This window comes from Meles meles, chromosome 3, assembly GCF_922984935.1.
Source record: "Meles meles chromosome 3, mMelMel3.1 paternal haplotype, whole genome shotgun sequence".
In the NCBI taxonomy this organism is placed as follows: Eukaryota; Metazoa; Chordata; class Mammalia; order Carnivora; family Mustelidae; genus Meles; species Meles meles.
In genome coordinates this window covers 124,210,926-124,229,595 of record NC_060068.1, presented here as the reverse complement: position 1 = coordinate 124,229,595, position 18,670 = coordinate 124,210,926, and the positions used below count along the sequence as shown (strand labels likewise).

Below are 18,670 nucleotides of genomic sequence, written 5' to 3'. Positions count from 1 at the left end.
CTTGGGTCTGACCCCTAAACACTGATTCCTTGAATCTTCCTCAGATCTACATAATAGGACTCATTGCTGACCGGAAATTCCAGCATTTCAATACTGTTCTGGAGGCTTACATTCAACAGCATTTCAGTGCTACCTTGGCTTACAAGTAAGTTACTGTACATATAGGGATTTCTTGTGCACCCCCAACTTGCCCTACAAGGATGCCTCGGGCACAAGGAACTTGAGTATTTTCCTTTTGCACCAGGCTGTGTGAATTCTCCCTTTACTGATAAAACTCCATCCATGCTGGGTTATCTGGATTAAATAAAAATATGCAAACCCATAGGTTAGAATGAATATTTTATTGTGGTAGAAGTACATGAAAACTTTCATTCATTCAGTCAATCAGTCAGCTATCATTTATTGAATAGCTACTTGTGGTAGACACTGGGATTCAAAGGCTAGGAAGGAGAAAACACAGGCCAAGTATAGTACCCATTATAGCTTGAGTACAGGGGATGATGGTTACAGAGGGGGATGATACTGGGGAGGTTGGGAGAAGCCAGTTAGTAAAGGGGTCTTGAAAGCTGGGCTGAATAGTTTGAAGTCTGCCTTGCCGGTAATGAAGAAGCATGGAAAATTTCTCAGCAAGGGAATTCCATAATATTATTAGAATATTTTCTGTAGGAAGCAAATGTTAAAAAGAGCATTTTCCCCATCATTATTCCCACTCATATCCTGATTGTGACTAGTTTTCCTAGTCAAAAGATTGTTTTTTTCCTCACTAGTTTTGCTGGTTTTCTATGGGCAGAAAATACTTACTCACTCCCCCGTATTAAACTCATATATATATATTTAGCAGAGTTATTTTTATGGCAGCAAACGAGTTAGTGAGCTTAGCTATGCCACCACCTTTAACCTTTGATTGAATGCTTTATAATTTATAGAGCAAATTAATGACCATGCTGTGGGCTGGAAAGAGATGTATTTTGAAAACATAATCCCTTATTCAGGAAATTGATGACGGTGCTGAAGACTTACTTGGATACCTCCAGCAGAGGGGAGCAATGTGAGCCGATCCTAAGAACCCTGAAAGCTTTGGAATATGTGTTCAAGTTCATTGTTCGGTCGAGGACATTATTTTCACAGTGAGTACTTCTTATGTAAGAGTGATTGATTAGTTCCGCCATTCCTCCAGGATATAACAGTATTTGTGTCATCGGAGAGATTCTTTTATAAAATTACAACCAGCCATTGATCAAAAACAACTTAAAAATCCAACATACAGAGTTATGAATAGGTTATAATTGTTCCCTCTAAGCTCATTCAGGCAAAAAAAAATAAATCTTAACATGTTATAGAGTTATGCTTCATCCAATGAACTTGATTTGTGATTTGAGGCTCTTCTGTGTTTCATCTATCATTCTTCATTTGATTTGAGATAGAAAACTTTCCAGGAATCTTCAGTGATAGAGGTGCTGGGAGTGGAGAGAGCAGAACTTGGGAGTTTGACAGTTATTTGGCTCTAGGAGGTTGTGCATGACAGGTGAGCTGGTATTTACAGTTGATCTGTCTGTCCTTGAGATCCTAGTAGCCAACAATTGAGCTGACGTGTTAGAAAACACCTAAGAAATTTGATGTTTGATGAGCAGTATTACAGAGATTAGCTGTTTTTGTTGTTTGTTTGTTTTTGTTTTGTTTTTTTTTGAAGGGCTTCAGAGATAGAGGCATTCAAATGCAACGTGAGAAAGAATAATTTATGTTTATCCTGGCTACAAGGCAAAATTAGGCAGGCAATTGGTTGTGATTGTGTATATGATCAGATTGGTTGTGTGTGATGGAAAATAAGGAAAACTTACAGAAAATGTATTGCCTGGATTCTCATCAATGCAAATGAAGAACATTCAACTCAAACTGATTTATTAGGGAGGGTAGGACTTTTATTTTATTTCACATTTTTTTAAAAATCCAGAAGATAGTTGGCCTCAGGCATGACTGGATCCATACTCGATGCCATCGGGGTAGTCTCTGTCTCCCTAGATCTTGCCTCTGGGTACTCTGCTAAGGGTCATGTGCTATAGTTTTAAACAGTCTGACCAAGAAAATGAGTATGCAGTGGTTTCATGTGCACCTCTGGAGCCATGGGCCAGGTCAGCCACTTACAATATAGACTTATTTAGTTGGAGAGATGGTTTCCCAAAAGAAAGTAGAAATCTATAGTCATCATTTTGACCATGACAATGGATGGGCTACAAAAGTTTCATATTTGACAAGGCATCTGAAATATGAATCATTTTAGATTCTCCAAAAACATTCTTTAAGATTTCAGGTGAGAGTTGGAAGAGATGAATGTCTTGAACCATGTCATAAAACATGTCATGTTCATTATTCTTTTTTTAACTCAAAACTTTTTATTTTAGTTTAGTTTTTAAATTAAATTTAAGTAATTTATATTTAACTAAATTTTAGGCAGTTTTATACGGTATAATATTTGTTTCTGGAGTAGAATTCAGTGGTTCATCACTTACATACAACACCCAGTTCTCATCATAACAGGTGCCCTTCTTTATAATATTTATCATCCATCTAGCCCATCCCCCATCCACCTCACTCCACCAACCCTTATTTTTTTTTTTAAGATTTTATTTCTTTACTTGACAGACAGAGATCACAAGTAGGCAGAAGGCAGGCAGAGAGAGAGAGGAGGAAGCAGCCTCCCCTCTGAGCAGAGATCGCCGGATGTGGGGCTCAATCCTAGGATCCTGGGATCATGACCTGAGCTGAAGGCAGAGGCTTAACCCACTGAGTCACCCAGGCGCCCCCACCAACCCTTATTCTTAAAGTGAAGTATCTGTTTCCTCTCACTTACCAGTTACTCGAAGTAGAGATTATGTATTAAAGTCTTAGGGGTATTCTTCCATGCTTGAGAGACACTTGTCAATTATTTGAAAATGAATGGGTCTTTCTAAGGGTTGAGTTTCTTGGAGGAGTTCAAAGATTCAAACATTATAATTCCAGATTAATAGGCAAAGATAGGTTATCTCATCTTGCAGGTGAGAACTTTAGGTTTACAAGAAGAATGTATATTCTTCATTTATCATACCTTCTGCCCCTTTTTTCCTTTGGTTTATTTTATTGTTTCTCCTTCCCTGCTCCCTTCTTTTCTTCCTTCCTTCCTTTCTTTCTTCCTCCCTTTCTCCTTCCCTCTCTTCTTTTCTTCCTGTCTTCTCTTAGTCTTTGTCTCTTCCCTCTACTGGAGGAAAGAGCATTTGCACATTTGTCTTCTCTGCCTCAAGGCAAGTCATCCTGCAGAATCTCTAGCTCTTCATTCACTGTAAATCTGGTGTTGCTGGAACTCCAAGTGACTTTTGGCTTCTTAAGGAATGGGGTGGTCTGTTATTTCTTGCTGTATCCCCAACATAGCATATAGAACATCATCGATACTCGTGAAATACCTATTGGACAAAGTGCATTTTGAGGGATAAATGATACCTCTGGTCAGAAGAGATGTCTCTAAGATAATCCAGGCCTAATCTTGAATCCTTTCGCATGAACAAAGTATAGGCTAACCTGCAAGAAAAGTTTAAGACCCCATGCTGAGGGAAGGCGGTTTTCCTTTGTCTTGTTCATTTTAGAATCTTTATCAATGGTTTTGCTCTCTAGTACAGCATCAAGGACATTGGGAAGCAATGGGGGTATTTCCACATACTAGGAGGGCCTTTTACTTGGGAGACTAGAAAATAGAAGGTTTGAAATTTCTAAGCCAGCTGGTGGGAAATCAAAATATAATTATTGCTTTGGGGACTTATTGTGTCTGGTATTGTGTTCCTGTTTCCCGTTATTTCTTTGTCTTCTTTCCTTCTGTGCATAATTCAGCTGATCTAGCTCCCATTAGCTGTTCCCTTACCATTTTTCTTTGCAGATACTGCACATGAGTGCTTGCGAGGGTTAAAGGATTATCCTATATCAATATGCAGGATGCAGTTGGGTAAAGGAGGAAGAAAAGTTGAGAAAGAATTTCTTAAGGATTATTTATTTCTATCACATAGTCCAATAATGTGATTTCCTTTTTCCCTCTCCTTATGTAACTGGCTCCTGAGTTAAAGTCTGGGGCAGGTGTCTTTGGGCATCTATCTGTGCCATAATTGCAGTGGAAGCTGGCAGAGCAGGTTCAAGCTTTTGCCATGGGGAGGCAGGCTTAAAAACACGGGAAATTGCTAAATCGTAGGAAGTGTGTCCAAAAGATGTTCGGTAGCCATCAATATGACCATCATCCATTAGGCTTTTCTGGAATGACTAAGCCTCTGGGAGGTATAAAGCATAGTGAGAAACAGTCAGAAAGAGCTGAAGTGATTATCTTCTAGGCACTGAGTTTCTTTATAAAATTCCTTGCAGCTCCTTTTATCCTGAAGCTCAGACAACCAGCTGAGCTGATCCCCAACATTTCTGAGCTGTGGAATTACTCAGAGTCCAGAGAAGACTGTGCTTCCCCGAGTCTCACGATATGTGCACTTAGAGGCAAGTTAGAAATGAGGCTGCAGCCCTTCTGTAAAGATGGCTCTCTAAAAGAGAAGAAATCCAGAGCATGGTGCTATAGTGGGATTCGTTCCCACTTATCTGTGTTCCTTATAAATCCTAATGCTACCATAGGCTGAAGTACAGGGCAAATGTGAAGCAGTGATTATGTTCATGTTGTGTTAGTGCGTGTTGGCTCAGTGATGGTCAGTGTCACACTAGACAGACCTGAGAGGGAGTCATATGTTTGTCCCTGTGCCCAGCTTACTGAGTGACCTGGCCTGTCTGAGCTTCAGTTTTCTCATCCATAAATGGGGATAAAAATTCTTAGTGTTTTGATGATGAATTGAGACTACATCTACAAAGTTATCCATGTAGTATCTGGTACTTAATTTCATAAATGTAATGAATGTTACTTGGTACCGTGTTTTCACCTAGGCAAGACAGCAAGGGTTTTTATTTAAAAAACTCAGATTTAAATTAATAAATGGTGTCTTTATCCATGCTCAAAATTTGGCTTACAGTTCATGCAACCCAACCCTTTCTTTTTTTATTTGCTTGTATGTGTGTTTGTTTTTAAGGAGGAAGGGATATGTTTACCAGGTGTCTGCTTTTTGAGGATCACAATGTAGGGACTTTTATGGCTCCCTGAATTCCCCTTGGTCTATTGCTGGCCCATTGGCTGGCCCCTGCTTGTGTCTGCTGTGTGTTTGCACCCAGCTCTCTGCTCCCTGCTTGTGCTGCCTGTCTTTGCCTTTGTATTATGCCTCCTGCTCTTGTTAAGGACCTGCTTATTCACTGCTTGCTTCCTCCTCCTTCTCCGTGTGCTCCCAGTCTCCTGGGGCTGCTTTTCCATGCACATATTTCTCCTTCACCTCCCTCATTCCCATCCCCTTTGCTTATGAGAGGCAGTCATCTCAGTGGTTAAAGGCACAATCTTTGGAGCTGGCTACTTAGGTTTGAATTCCACACTAGAATCCTACCACTGCCATTTACTAATGTTTATGACCTTAGGCAGATTATGTAGTCTGCCTCAAGCTCGGTTTCCTTGTGTATAAAACAAGCAGGGATGTAAAAACCCTTTTGGGCTGTGGTGCAGACTGAATGAGCTAATGGATGTCAGGCACTTAGCACAGTGCCTGTCACAGACCAAGCAGCCACAGCCATGGTGATTATTACCTGCTAAGTGCATTTCACTTATTATCTCCACTAGTCTTCATAAAAATCCAATGGAAAGACTCCTCTCCTTACTTTATCTCATCTGAGTCCTCACTCACTCCATGCCAGCCATACAGGTCTCCTTGCCGTGGCTCAAGGTCTTGACTTAGGGCTTGGGCACCTTTCCCCTCATATCTGCTTGTTCACTCCCTGTTCTCTTCCATATCCTCACTTAAATGTCTCCTTTTCTACCCTGTTGAAAACTGCAACTTCTGATTCCCCTCCCTTTCACTCTGTTTTTGATCTTTTCTCCCCCTCCACATAGAACTAATCAGATGTTAACATATCAGACGGTAATTAATTATGCTTTTGTTTACTGTCATCTCCCTGCTAGAATGTCAGCTCCAAAGCTCCTGTCTTTGTTTTGTACTGAGAACAGCACGTGGCAGGTATTGACACTTGTTCAATGTGAAACGGGACACCCTTCCTATCCCCCTTTCATCAATAAGGAAGCTGAGACTTTGATTCACACTTAAAGATCACACAGGTAAGAATTAGCAGAGTAGGGCTTCACATTCTGCCTCATCTGAGTAAGCAAATTGAAGAACCAGAACTTTTGGAGGACCATGCAAGTATAAAGTGTGGTTGGCTATAATGGGGACCTATCCTAAGTGAGCTCCTCATGGAGCCCAGAAAGATAAAGTGACAGCTCCTCATGGAAGGATTGACTTGCTGGGTATTGTCAGGGCTGCGGAGAGACACAAGGCTGCCTGAGTTTAGGTGCTATGTCATCCCTAAGGACAGTAGGACTTCAGTAAAAATAAAGATGACTTAGAGCCCAAGTTGTCAGGAAAGGAGTCCTTGCCATTATGGCAAAGCTATCCAGGCAAACACGACTTGATCCTCATATTCTTTCAAGGAGTGAAGAAAGAAGAGCTGACACAGGGCCAGCCCAGGTCACTCACCCAGGTAACTTAACCTCCTCCTCCCCAGCCCTCACCTAGGAGCCAGGAAGGATGGCCATGGTGTGCACAGTGCCATACACCTGTACTGAGGCCTCCACTCCATCAACATAGGTAACCAAGAAGCATGGTTCACACCTCCAGTGGACACCGCCAGTCTGGTTCACTTCATCCAAGGGCAGGCGTCTTGGCCTTTCTGTGCTCGCCTTCAGCATCAGGTGATCAGATAGTCACTGATGTTCTCTTTTGCATTTTATTTTGCATCTTGCTTTATTCTGCCTGTCTCTCCTCTCAGCCTCTACCTCGCCCTCCCACCAGCTCAATTTCTTCTTATGTAAATATTATATACTAGTTCATCCTCCAGGTCATGCATATGTTAGGCAGTAAGACTGTCTGAACAAAGCTCAGGCAAGCCCAATGTAGCCTGCAGTCAGAGGGAATACATAAGCCTCTGCCTTTTTAAACAAATATGAATTTAACTCCAAGGCACTTTCCAGTGTGATTTGTTTTCATTGTTCATGTATGAATAAATATTTAAATGTAATCATCTGTTTATGCCGAGCATGGGCTGGGATGCCCGTCACATTGCTATTCCTGTTTCTTCTGCATATAATTTGTTTGCATGTTAATGCCATTTATTCCTATGTAAGCCTCTGTTTTTGGTTTTGAATATAATTTCACTTTTTGATGACAGTAATGGCTCAGTAAACTGCACAATTGCAGTTAATGGAATTATTTTATGATAACATTAACTTGGCATCAGATCAGGGTGGAAGAGAAAACTGTCATCAAAGGGATATTGTCAAACAGTTACTTCTCTTTAATTTATTATCTATTTTATGAGTTGCTACAGTGTTGAGGGGGGAGCTAACAGCTTGTTTATTACAAACATATGTAGAAAAGCTTTGTAAACCATGAAGTAAGTAGCCATCATTGTAATATGAAATTGTTCATGTGCATGCACTTTAAATAGCCCTCTTTTCCCTTTGCATATAGAAATATTAGTAAACATTTATTGAGCACCTATTATGCACCAGGCACTTTAAGTTCTGGGGACTCCGGAACTAATAACTAAGGCTTCCTCAAGTAGCAGTAACACAGTAGGGCATGCTGCATATGCTTCCCAGCAATCAATCACAGTTCCCTGGAATAAGCAATGATCCATGACATGATGCCATTGAGGCTCAGGATGCAGACAGTTTAAATGACAAACTCCACCTCGGGAGGATCCGTAATTCTTCTCAGAGGAGGGGCTACTTCAAACCAAACATTGAAAGAGAGAAGAATCACAGAGTCCAAGTAGAGGGAACAACACATGGAATATGATGTCCAATTACTCCTGCCACTCCAGGGGACCACTTATGAAGCCTCTCCTCTGTGCTTGGCCATGGATCACTTTTTTACTCTGCTTCACTTCATAATCATAGCAACCCTGGGAAGTATAGGTATTATGATGTTGACTTGACAGAAGAGGAAATGGAAGCCCAGAAAGATAAAGTGACTGTAGGTCACACAGCTTGACATTGGCAGGGAGGATGTGACATCAGAGCCCAGGTTCTTTGTGCTGTGCTATGCCCATGAGCGGCACATTTGTGGGGAAGAATGGCTAGTGGGTGAAGGTATGGCGGTAGAAGAGTGGGGACAATGCAGCTGGTGAGGTAGTTTGAAGCTGGACGTGAACACCTTGCATGCCAAACTGAGGAGTGGGATGTCAGTCCTCAGAGCACCGTGTAAGCACCCCAGCAGGTGCACAGACTCATCCATTGGGATCAGGTAAAAATATGAAAATTCCTTTATTTTGTTCCAAGAGGAAGAAATTAAACCTTATAAATAATTGACTTAGAATAATACTTGGATATAATTTATAAATAAATAAGCATCTGTTGAGAATCATGCTTACATTTCATTTTCTCGTAGAGCAGTTTCCAAATCCTGTTTTTGGCAGTGGGAGTCATTGAATTTTTAAAGCAGGAATCTACAAGAGTGCCTGGGGGGCTCAGTCAGTTAAATGTTTGACTCTTGGTTTTAGGTCCAGTCTTGATCTCAGGGTCATGGGATTGTGCCCCACGTTGGGCTCCATGCTGGGCATGGAGTCTGCTTAAGATTCACATATCTCCCCCTCTCTTTCTCATGTGTGCACTCTTTCTCTCTTTCTGTCTCTCTCATAAATAAGTAAGTAAGTAAATAAATAAATAAATAAAGCAAGCAAGCCAGCCAGCCAGCAAACAAGGGATCTACATGATTTAGAGTCATGTTTTAAAAAGAAAGATCACTGAGGAAGAAAGGTGAGTATGTAGAAGGTGTAGAGGAAGGGAGGCAGGATGTTAATCATGAAGCTGTTGCAGTAATCCAGGCAAGAAGACTTGAGGTAGGGCTGGAGAAAAAGGAGAGGAAGAAGATAAGGTGTATAAATGGCAGGATGGAATGTGGGAGTGGAAATGAAGCTGTTGGAGAGGGTCAGATCAGCTGATCTGAGGTTCAACTTTGTGACCCATTTGATTAGACATTATTCATCAACATGATGAATAGCGGGGAGGAGAAGTTTGGAGCAAAGATGATGTGTTTTGGTAAAATTTGAGATGTTTATTGGCATAGCCTGATGGAAATGTATAGCAGGTAGTTAGATACAAATCTAGAGTTCAAGAGAGTAAAGAATAGAAATACAGTCTTGGTAGAAATTGATGCAAAGAGGTATTTGAAGCTGTAGCACAAAGTGAACAATGCTATAAAACTCAGGATGAAACCCAGGAGATTAGCATGTTGAAGGGGTGAGGAGGGAGTCCCAGGGAAGGCTGATCAGGGATGTAGGAGGGGAAGCAGGAAGACTGGCAGTCCAGGAGCCAGAAAAGAGAGCATTTCAAAGAGGAAGTGTCAGCAATGTCAATGTGCTACAGCAAAGTCATGGGGACTGCACGCTGATCAGAGGCAAGATACTTTGCTGTAAGGAGGTATTTGTTTTCTTAGCCAGCCCTTACCCAGAGCTTAGCATCTTTCCTAATATCCAGTTGAAGACCCTAAAGAGGCAGAGGGACCAGGGCTTTGAAGTGCTATTGATTTCTCATCATCTTCATGTGAATTACGTACAGTGTGGATTGTCCTTTGCCAGGGTGTAATCCTAGTTTGGCTTCCCCCAGCTGACCCTTCAGAGGCTGAGTAAACTCTTTCCTACTGGGTGGTGTATTCACCGTTCACTCACGGCAAAATGTTTGACACTGGCTGTCTGCTTCCATTGTCCCTTTAAATGGCTTAATTTTGCAGAACAAGACTATCTATGCTGTAGATAGTTAAGGGAAAAGCCACAGAAGACACAAGATATTCATTCTTCCAGGTTGAAGCAGTAGACAATTTCCTTTTCTTGTTAACTCCTTGTGAGACATCTAGAAGCTCGCCTGCTGGCAGAATTCTTGCCTTTGTGCAAAAAAAAATGGCTGTTTCTGTCAAATGCTGAGGCTGGTGGTTCCTCAGAGAATGACTTGGGTGAGAGATCAATTTACCGAATAAATATGTAGATTTAGGAAATGTGTTTGCAAATCCCCTGTAACTAAATATGAACACGCAAGATAATGAAGGGTCTAGTTTGCCAGAGGGGTGAAATGCACCAAGCTACCATACTTGTCAGGGATGCTGAACTGAACCAGGGTGACTAGGCATACTTGGTGATCCCCTTTAAATGCATTTGAGGCAGCATCACCTCAAAGTAGAATTTGTTTCCTTAATGGGAAATAATATATTGCTCAGTTCTTGGGCTTGCAGCTTTTTGTGTCTTTGGGGTGGATGGAAAATTAAAGAGGACCTAATTATGAGGCGTATATGGTCACTGCCCTTCATGTCTCCAAACTAGTCTGTCTCTCAGATCTACTCTTCTAATGCAGCCGACTGCAAAGACCCATTAATTCAATTCAATACAGTTCACTGATTCATTAAATAAATATTTTTGAGCCTCACTATTTGGCCAAGTTGTAGCCTAGGTTACTGCAATAAACAAGACAAATGTAGCCCAGTCCTCATTCTGCCCTTGTATAATTCCGGAGGGAGACAAAAAAACAAAACAAAACAAAAAAAAAAGCAAACAAATACACCAAGTCATTACATATCATAATAATGCCAGTAAAGGAAATAAGCAAGTAGTTGAGATACATGGTACAGCATAGTGGTGAAGAATCCTAGTGACTACCTGTGTAACCTTGGGCAGATGACCTAACCTCTGCCTTTGTTTATTCATCTAACGTTGATTAGATTACCTCATAGTGTTATTTATTACGGGTTTTGAAGAAGTGACTTTTCAAGTGAGATATGAAGGATGCTAATGAACCAGCCAAGGGATAGAAGGAAGGGTCCTTCGTGGAGGAAAATTCTGAGCAAGTATTCTTGAATAAGAAAGAGCTTGAAGGTTTCTGCAGTTAGAGAAGACTAGAGTGGTTGAAGGATAGTGAACGAAAGGGAGAATAGGAAGACGGACACGGAGAGACCGGGTGAGCCCGCCCTGCAGGATTTATTCTCAGTGCGTAGCCAAGGTCTCTGCAGGCATTTCAGCGGAAATGCTAGCATTCCAGGTAGTGCATGGACACTCAGCTGGTGGGAAAGGCTGGTGGCATGTGTCACTAGGATGGCTTGGTGGTGGCTGCCTGGACTTGTGTTGATGAGGACACTGAGGTTGCATTTAGAGGTGGCCCATGCAGGGAGTCGTGACAGATTAATGGCACCTAAACTGAGCAGTTCAGCGGGAAGGGATAGAATTCTTCACTCCAGTGTTACTTATGCAGCCCTGATAGGAGTGAAGGGCTCTGAGTTCAAACAGAGTGCATATTGTCTTGAAAAGACTTTGTGTTTTGGAGTATAGTACTTCTGTATTTAAAATTTTTAAAGTATGTGTTTCTTACACCCACTAGCCTCTTTGACTGCCTTCTGTAAGACACACGTGATAGCTGCTGCCCACTCTCTAATTAGACTGGGGACAGACACAGACTGCGTTCCAGAATTGGGGAGCCCATTTAGTTTCTCCTATAACCTCTCAACTCTGCTAAACACCATTATCTTATAATTACAACATTTACAACTTTTTAAAGCCATATATGTTTCAGCCACCATGAATTTTTGGTTTGCAATTTTGGATAATTTTTTAAAGTACATTATTATAGTGCCTTCTCAATTATCTGTTAATGCATGAGTCTAAAGACCCATATTACAGATAATATAAAGTCATTCAGTTTGATCATTGGAGTGCAGTATGTATAGACGCACACTCACATACAGGTAAACTTCTCAGAGGAATGTTCTTCCAAATCAGAGTTTGCTGAGCTAAATAGTATCCTTAATTATTACTTCCTGATTTTCTGTCAGATGAGCATTCTGAGGGGAGGGAAGAACCACCAGTCTTGGGTACTATAGGGGTGATATAAATGAAGAGCTTTCCTTTAATCAAATATATTTTGTGACTAAGCTACAGATAATGCTATTATGTCAACAATTAAGGACATCCCAAATAGCACCAACCACTGCATCTTATTGCTGCTTACCTGTCTCTCCCGAAATGCTCTGTCTTGACTTCTACAACACAGAACCCTTTTTGTACCCCTCATACTTCTCAGATCCTTCAGAGGTCCTGAAGATTGGTCTGCACCTCCTTTTACTCAATACCCTCTCCTAGGTGAATGAATGAAACCTGGTGCTTCAGTGCCCACTGCTATGCAGATAACTCAGACATCCATCCAGACCTTTTCACTGAAGTCCACGTCTCTGTGTCCAGTCATTTACTTGCTCTCTCCCTCTTTCATATCTCAAAGGCGATTCAAAGTTAGCATATCCAGAAACAAACTCATGATGTCCCTCGTCACACTGATCTACAATCTAGCATGTTGTACAAGGCAAAAAAAAAAAAAAAAAAAAGATTTTTGTGACACTTCATTTTTTGTTTCTTCCCACATAGTTTACAAGTCTCAACCATCCCTTCCTAAATGTCTCTCCAATTAATCCATGTCTTTCCATTTTCCCTACCAACTTCCTAATCAAAGTTCTCATCATCTCATACCTGCAGTACTGTGTTACTTTCTCTATTGGTCTGGCTGCTTCTGTCCTTGTCCTCCTATCATCTATCTGCTGTGGAGTCTTTTGAATTTCCTAAGTAGATAGTTAAAACATCTGTAAATATGGAAAGTTTTGTTTCTCCCTTTCTAATCCTAGTTCTTTCTCCCTATTTGACCGCATTGGCTAGGATTCTAAGTCAGTGTTAAGTTAAAATAGTGATATATATTATGTATTGGTTTTAAAAAAAATTAGATGCCTTTTTATCAGTTTTATGAAGCCCCTTCCTATTACTAATTTGATAACAATGTTAATCATAAAGCAGTATTAGATTTTATTGTGATCACTGATATTTTGAATTTATTTCTACCATCTTAGCTGGGAACCCTCCCCATCATTCTGATTTTTCTGTCCTTTTTTTTTTCTTTTTTCTTTTCTTCTCTTGAATTGCTTTAAATTTTCTCACTTGCTTTTTTTCTTTTTACTAATTTGAAAGTTACATTTTATGTCCAGTTCTATAGTGGCTATTTAGGTATTCTATCATACATACTTAATCAAATCTCAAGTTAATATCTTTATAGTGAGTTATAGAATGATTTTAGAAGACACTGTCACTTCCCTCTTAAATATTATACTAGGATTATGAAATGTCAACTAATGTATGTTAGACCTCATACTCTCCATGTCTCATAAGCTCTCATTAGTTCTATCTTCTGTTTTGTTTTGGTTCGGGGGGTGCATTCTGACTAATTTCTTTAAACCTGTCTTTCAGCTTACCAATTTCTCTCTTAGCCATGTCTATTATGCTATTTAACTCATTGAGTTTTTAATTTTAAGTATTGGACTATTTTCAGAGATTCCATTACTTCTTATTCTAATATAAATTTTTCATTTTTATCATTTTTGTTTCTTAATCATATTTTAAAGCATTCTTTTTCTATTTTGAAGCATATTAAATATGAGATTTTGTATTCTTTGAATTATAATTCTTTATAATTCCAGTAGGGTGAGTCTTTGTGGGTCTGATTCTGCTGGCTCCATTTTGGATGACCATGATTCCTGAGCATTTTGTTGTTGTTATTATTTTTTAAAGCTAACTGTATTTAGAACCTTAGCAGTTGTTAAATATCTATAGTCTTGAAATGAAGTTTTTATTTTCCTCCAAAGAAAATGGAGAACACTTTAAGTCAAATTTTCTCTTTGTGGGTCCAGGCAAGGAACATGAATATGGAAAAACAAAACCAAACAAACAAAAACATGAACAAAACAAAATCCATGTGAAGACTGGTTCGTGGTTCACAAATCTCAATGGATAAGTGTTTTCCTTTTCTATCCAGCCCCGAGGACTGGGTAGTTTCCTCATTGCTCTCCTTCATGCAATAGATTTACTTTTCGCCCTCCTTTATAAGAAGGCAGAACAATTTGGGATACCAGCTTTATGCAAGGGTCTCCAAAAGTGGGCCCTGGGACTGATCTCATTCCTTCTATTCCCCAGGCAGCCACCTAAATGGAAGTGTAAGGATGCTAAGGTTGAGCAAATGCCTTGGGGCAGAAGCTGACTTTATTGCTCTCTAAGTACCCACAATCTCCTTTTTGCTTGGTGTTTCTACTCTGTTGTTTCTTTACTTTTACTTTTCTGATAGTTTAGCAACTCATTTTGGAAAATCCAGCTTTGGTAGTCATTTTCACTGAGAGGTTTTCCAGGGTGTTTTGTCTACCACACTGTCAGAAATGGAAGTCTTTATTTTATTTTATTTTTTTTAAGATTTTATTTATTTATTTGACAGACAGAAATCACAAGTAGGCAGAGAGGCAGGCAGAGAGAGAGGAGGAAGCAGGCTCCCTGCCTAGCAGAGAGCCTGTTGTGGGGCTCGATCCCAGGACCCTGGGATTATGACCTGAGCCAAAGGCAGAGGCTTTAACCCACTGAGCCACCAGGCACCCAGAAATGGAAGTCTTTAAAACTTTACTGCAGTTAGAATGATCTTCCCACAGTTCAATGTGCTCTGGGTGCTCACATTCTTAAAATCCTCTAATTTCTCCTCATTGCTCTGAGGATGAAGACAAAACTTCACATGGCCTGTGAGGGTCTATGGGGGTAGCATCTCCCCCCCACCCACCCCCCGTCTCCTTTCACCTAACATAACCCAGATTTCCTCCACTCCAGATTCCAGGGTCTTCATTCAGTCCCTCTGACCCACTCGACTTTCTTCTGCTATAGGAACGGTACAGTTGCTTTCCTGGGAGTGGAATGCCCTTCCCTCTCTTCTTCCAGTTTTCTCTTGCTCTCTTTTCCTGGGTCACCTAAAGCATTGTTTCTTTGGGGAACCTAGACCTGCATTTCAAACTAAATCAAATCTCTTCAGATTCTCATTGCACGTGTGTTTTTTCTTTCAAGTATGATCACACACACACACACACACACACACACACACACACATACACACACACACAAGTATTTTTTGAGCTCCCACTATCTTCCAATCACTGTGCTATGAAGGAATTTATAAGAGAAATAAAATTTGACACCCAAATATATATCACAGCTACTGTTCTAACTAATTGACAGGTCATCTCAGGATCTGGGAATCTAGAGATGGTAAATAGCTTTGCACAACATCGGTGCCTCTCAACTCTTTTTAGAATTGGCCTTAGGGTCTACAACTTCTGAAAGGCCTTTCCCTCAGCATTTATTCTTCTTTATATTCAGCACCATTGCAGGTTTCAGGCAAGTTGGGCTCTAAAACTTGGTTCTTATTTTAATCCTTTGAGTTGCTAGTGAAATTTTCAGTCTATTGAAATATTTGTCTAATGGTAGAGGTTTAGTTTGCATTGGCAATCAAGTGTTTATCCAACAAATATTTATTAAGTAGCCAGTAGACAACTGTGCCAGGGCCTGGAAATACGACAATCAATTGGACAGACTCGGGCCTAGTTTTCATGGGATTTTATAGTCTAGCTGGGAAAGTCATTTAGTCATTATGCAGATAGTCTCATGGGTGCGTGTAAAATGAAGGGGAGGAATTTGAGGTGCCCTAAGGGCATGGAATAAGGAGGTCAAATCTCATCATGGGGTCAGGGAGGCATCTTGGAGAAAATGTCATCTAAGTTGTGACCTGAATGATGAGTAGGAATTGGCAAGTGAAGAGAAGGAGGGTGTAACTGGTGAAAATAAAGCTGGAAGGAGGTCCCTGAGGTAGTAGGGAGCTTGACTCAGTCCAGCTGTGGAAAGGCCAAGGTGGCTGGATAACAGTGACAGACGGGGAGTAGGAGATCACCTGGAGGGATAGGAAGGGGTAGATCTCCAAGTCCTTGAAGGTCAGGCCATGGCATCTGGACATTATCCTGAGGAAAATGGGGAGCTATTACAGGATTTTGAACAGAGGATGATATCATGCTTTTGTTTTTAGAATGCTCCCTCTGACCATTGTGTAGAAAATGGATTTAAAGGTGGTACAGTGAAGGAAGCGAGGTGGGTTCAGAAAACTCTACAGGTTAGACGTGCTGGGGCCTTGAATGAAGGTGGTGACCATAAAGATGGAGGGTAGCAAGTGGTTTTGGTCACTCTAGTTAACAATACCATATTACATACTTGAAGGTTTCTAGTAAAGTAAGTCTTACACAATTTTAATTATGTCAGGTGATAGATGTGTCAACTAACATTATGGTGGCAATCATTTTGCAATATATAATGTATCAAGCCATTATGTTGTACAACTTAAACCCACACAATGTTATATGTTAATCATATCTCAATAAAGCTGGGAGAAAATGGCTTTGGGAGGTGGAATCAATGGGACTTGATAACCGACTGACAGCTGGCAGATGAAAACATCTACCAAGACCTACCCCAGGGAGTCTATGGGGCCATATGCTGTGCTAGTGAACTCTGCAGGGTGAGCAGGCTTGGTCTTGGATGATCAGCGTGTCCTATCTGACTCTTTGACCACAGAAGCCCATGGAGAATCCTGGAGCTTTCCCTCAATGGTAGTCTACATATTGATGAGGGAACAAGTGCCCAGAGCAAAGTAACCTGCTAATGGTCACAACACACACTAATGCTGGAGTCTGGTTTAGAACTCAGTCCTGAGACCCATACCACTGCTCCTTGTGTCGCATTGCTCTCTGCTGGTGGCTTGCTTTGCTCTCAGCCCTTGCACTACTCACATGAGGTCTTCTTCAGTAATACAAAACTTGACACATTTGAACTCCACATTTCTTCAGGTGTTCCCAGATTTCAAAACAAAGAGTTTTACTTCACATGTATTTTAAACCCACACCATTATTAAGGGAAATGTTAAAAATTCTATTTAACTCCACATACCAAATGTCAACGCTTCAGTGGAACAGAGTAGGAAACCTGGGGTTGATTATCCTTCGCAGGAAGCCATAAGACTGCAAGGACAAAGTTCAGATGCTCCTGGCATGACCACAGTTTAGAGTAATCATAACTTGGCATTTCTTGGGCAGTTGTCTCTCTGGCTGTAGTCCATGCCAGGAACCAGGAAGTAGGTAAAAAATCAGCATTTAGATTCTATAATTGTAGAGGGAAAACTGCCTCTAGTTGTCTGACCTTGAGTTATATCCCTTAGTTGCAGCCCTACTTCCCATGGTGAGAACAAGAGAATTCAGGAAAGACTTTGGGGAAAAAAGTTATTGTAGAAAGGAGCTGGAAGGCAAGAAACATCCATCCCTGAGGAAGAGTAGATACCTTTTTTGAAAATTAAATGTAATAGGGTGGCTGAGTGGTAGACATTGGGGAGGGTACATGTTATGGTGAGCACTGTGTATTTTTTTAAGACTGATGAATCACAGACCTGAACCCCTGAAACAAATAATATATTATATGTTAATAAAGAAAAAAAGAGATAAAAAAAATAAAAATATGTGTATTGGGGCACCTGGCTGGCTCAGTCAGTACAGGATGTGACTCTTGAAAAAAAAGAAAAGAAAAAGAAAATTAAATGTAGCATTTACTTGTTTAAAAGATCATAATAGGGGCACCTGGGTGGCTCAGTGGGTTAAAACCTCTGCCTTCGGCTGGGGTCGTGATCCTGGGGTCCTGGGATCCAGCCCTGCATTGGGCTCTCTGCTGAGCAGGGAGCCTGCTCCCCCCACCCCCTCCACCCCCGCCTGCCTCTCTGCCTACTTGTGATCTCTGTCTGTCAAATAAATAAAATCTTTTAAAAAATTTTTAAAAAGAGATCATAATATAACATAGAAGTATAAGGGGACTGTTGACATACACAATCTCTTCTCTAAGAGGTTATAAAATTATCAGTTTTTATAGATTTCCAGATTTTTACTAAGGGTAAATGTGAGTATGTGTGCATGTAATCATTCTGCAATGTAATCTTCTCTGTTATCATTTAAGTTATTATGGACACTTCCTAGGTCATTAAAAACTGAAGGAAGAAATGGTCAGAGAAGTAGTCAAACCTATACCTGAACTTTTAGAGCAATTGGACCTAAAAAGAAAATGCTGAAAGGACTCTACTGAACATTAGCTTCTCTTTCAAGTAGATGATGCAATCTATATTTTTCTTTATGTGTCTTGGAACCACAGAAGGGGGGGGAGTGGGAGGGAATGTGTGTGATTATGTGCACGCGTGCACGCGCACGCACGCACGTGTGTGTGTTTCTGTTTAAGAGCATTGTTTTGGGAGAATTCAATTTCTAATTATATTGAGAGAAAAACCCTGAATGCCATTTTTCATGCTAATAGAGAAATTTACTTAAGTGCAGAATTATGCAACCGAGTTATTCTTGCCAAATTACATAAAGGCTGCAGCTCCTCTCAGCAGAATGAAGGATGGCTGGGACACACATCACACTCTATTCATAACTTAGAGTTCTTTTCAAGACTTTTGCCTGTGTCTTATTACCTACTTACTATTAATTCATTGTACAGGGTTACCGTATTTTAAAGTAAAGTGAATGTTTTGGATGGATTGTTTTCTTTCATTTCTTCCACGCTGTTAACTTCTTTTCTTTTTTCTTCTTCTTTTTTTTTCTTGTTTGTTTGTTTGTTTAGG

General features: G+C 40.5%; 1 protein-coding gene across 1 annotated transcript in view; it reads left to right on the top strand.

Annotated features, from left to right (window-relative positions):
• Positions 1–18,670, top strand: part of DOCK2 (dedicator of cytokinesis 2) — a 407,119-nt gene that overhangs the window by 80,848 nt on the left and 307,601 nt on the right. Inside the window, exons 21-22 of the mRNA XM_046000057.1 lie at positions 45–145; positions 993–1,127. Of these exons, the coding sequence (XP_045856013.1) occupies positions 45–145; positions 993–1,127 (236 nt within the window). The remainder of the gene's footprint in view (positions 1–44; positions 146–992; positions 1,128–18,670) is intronic.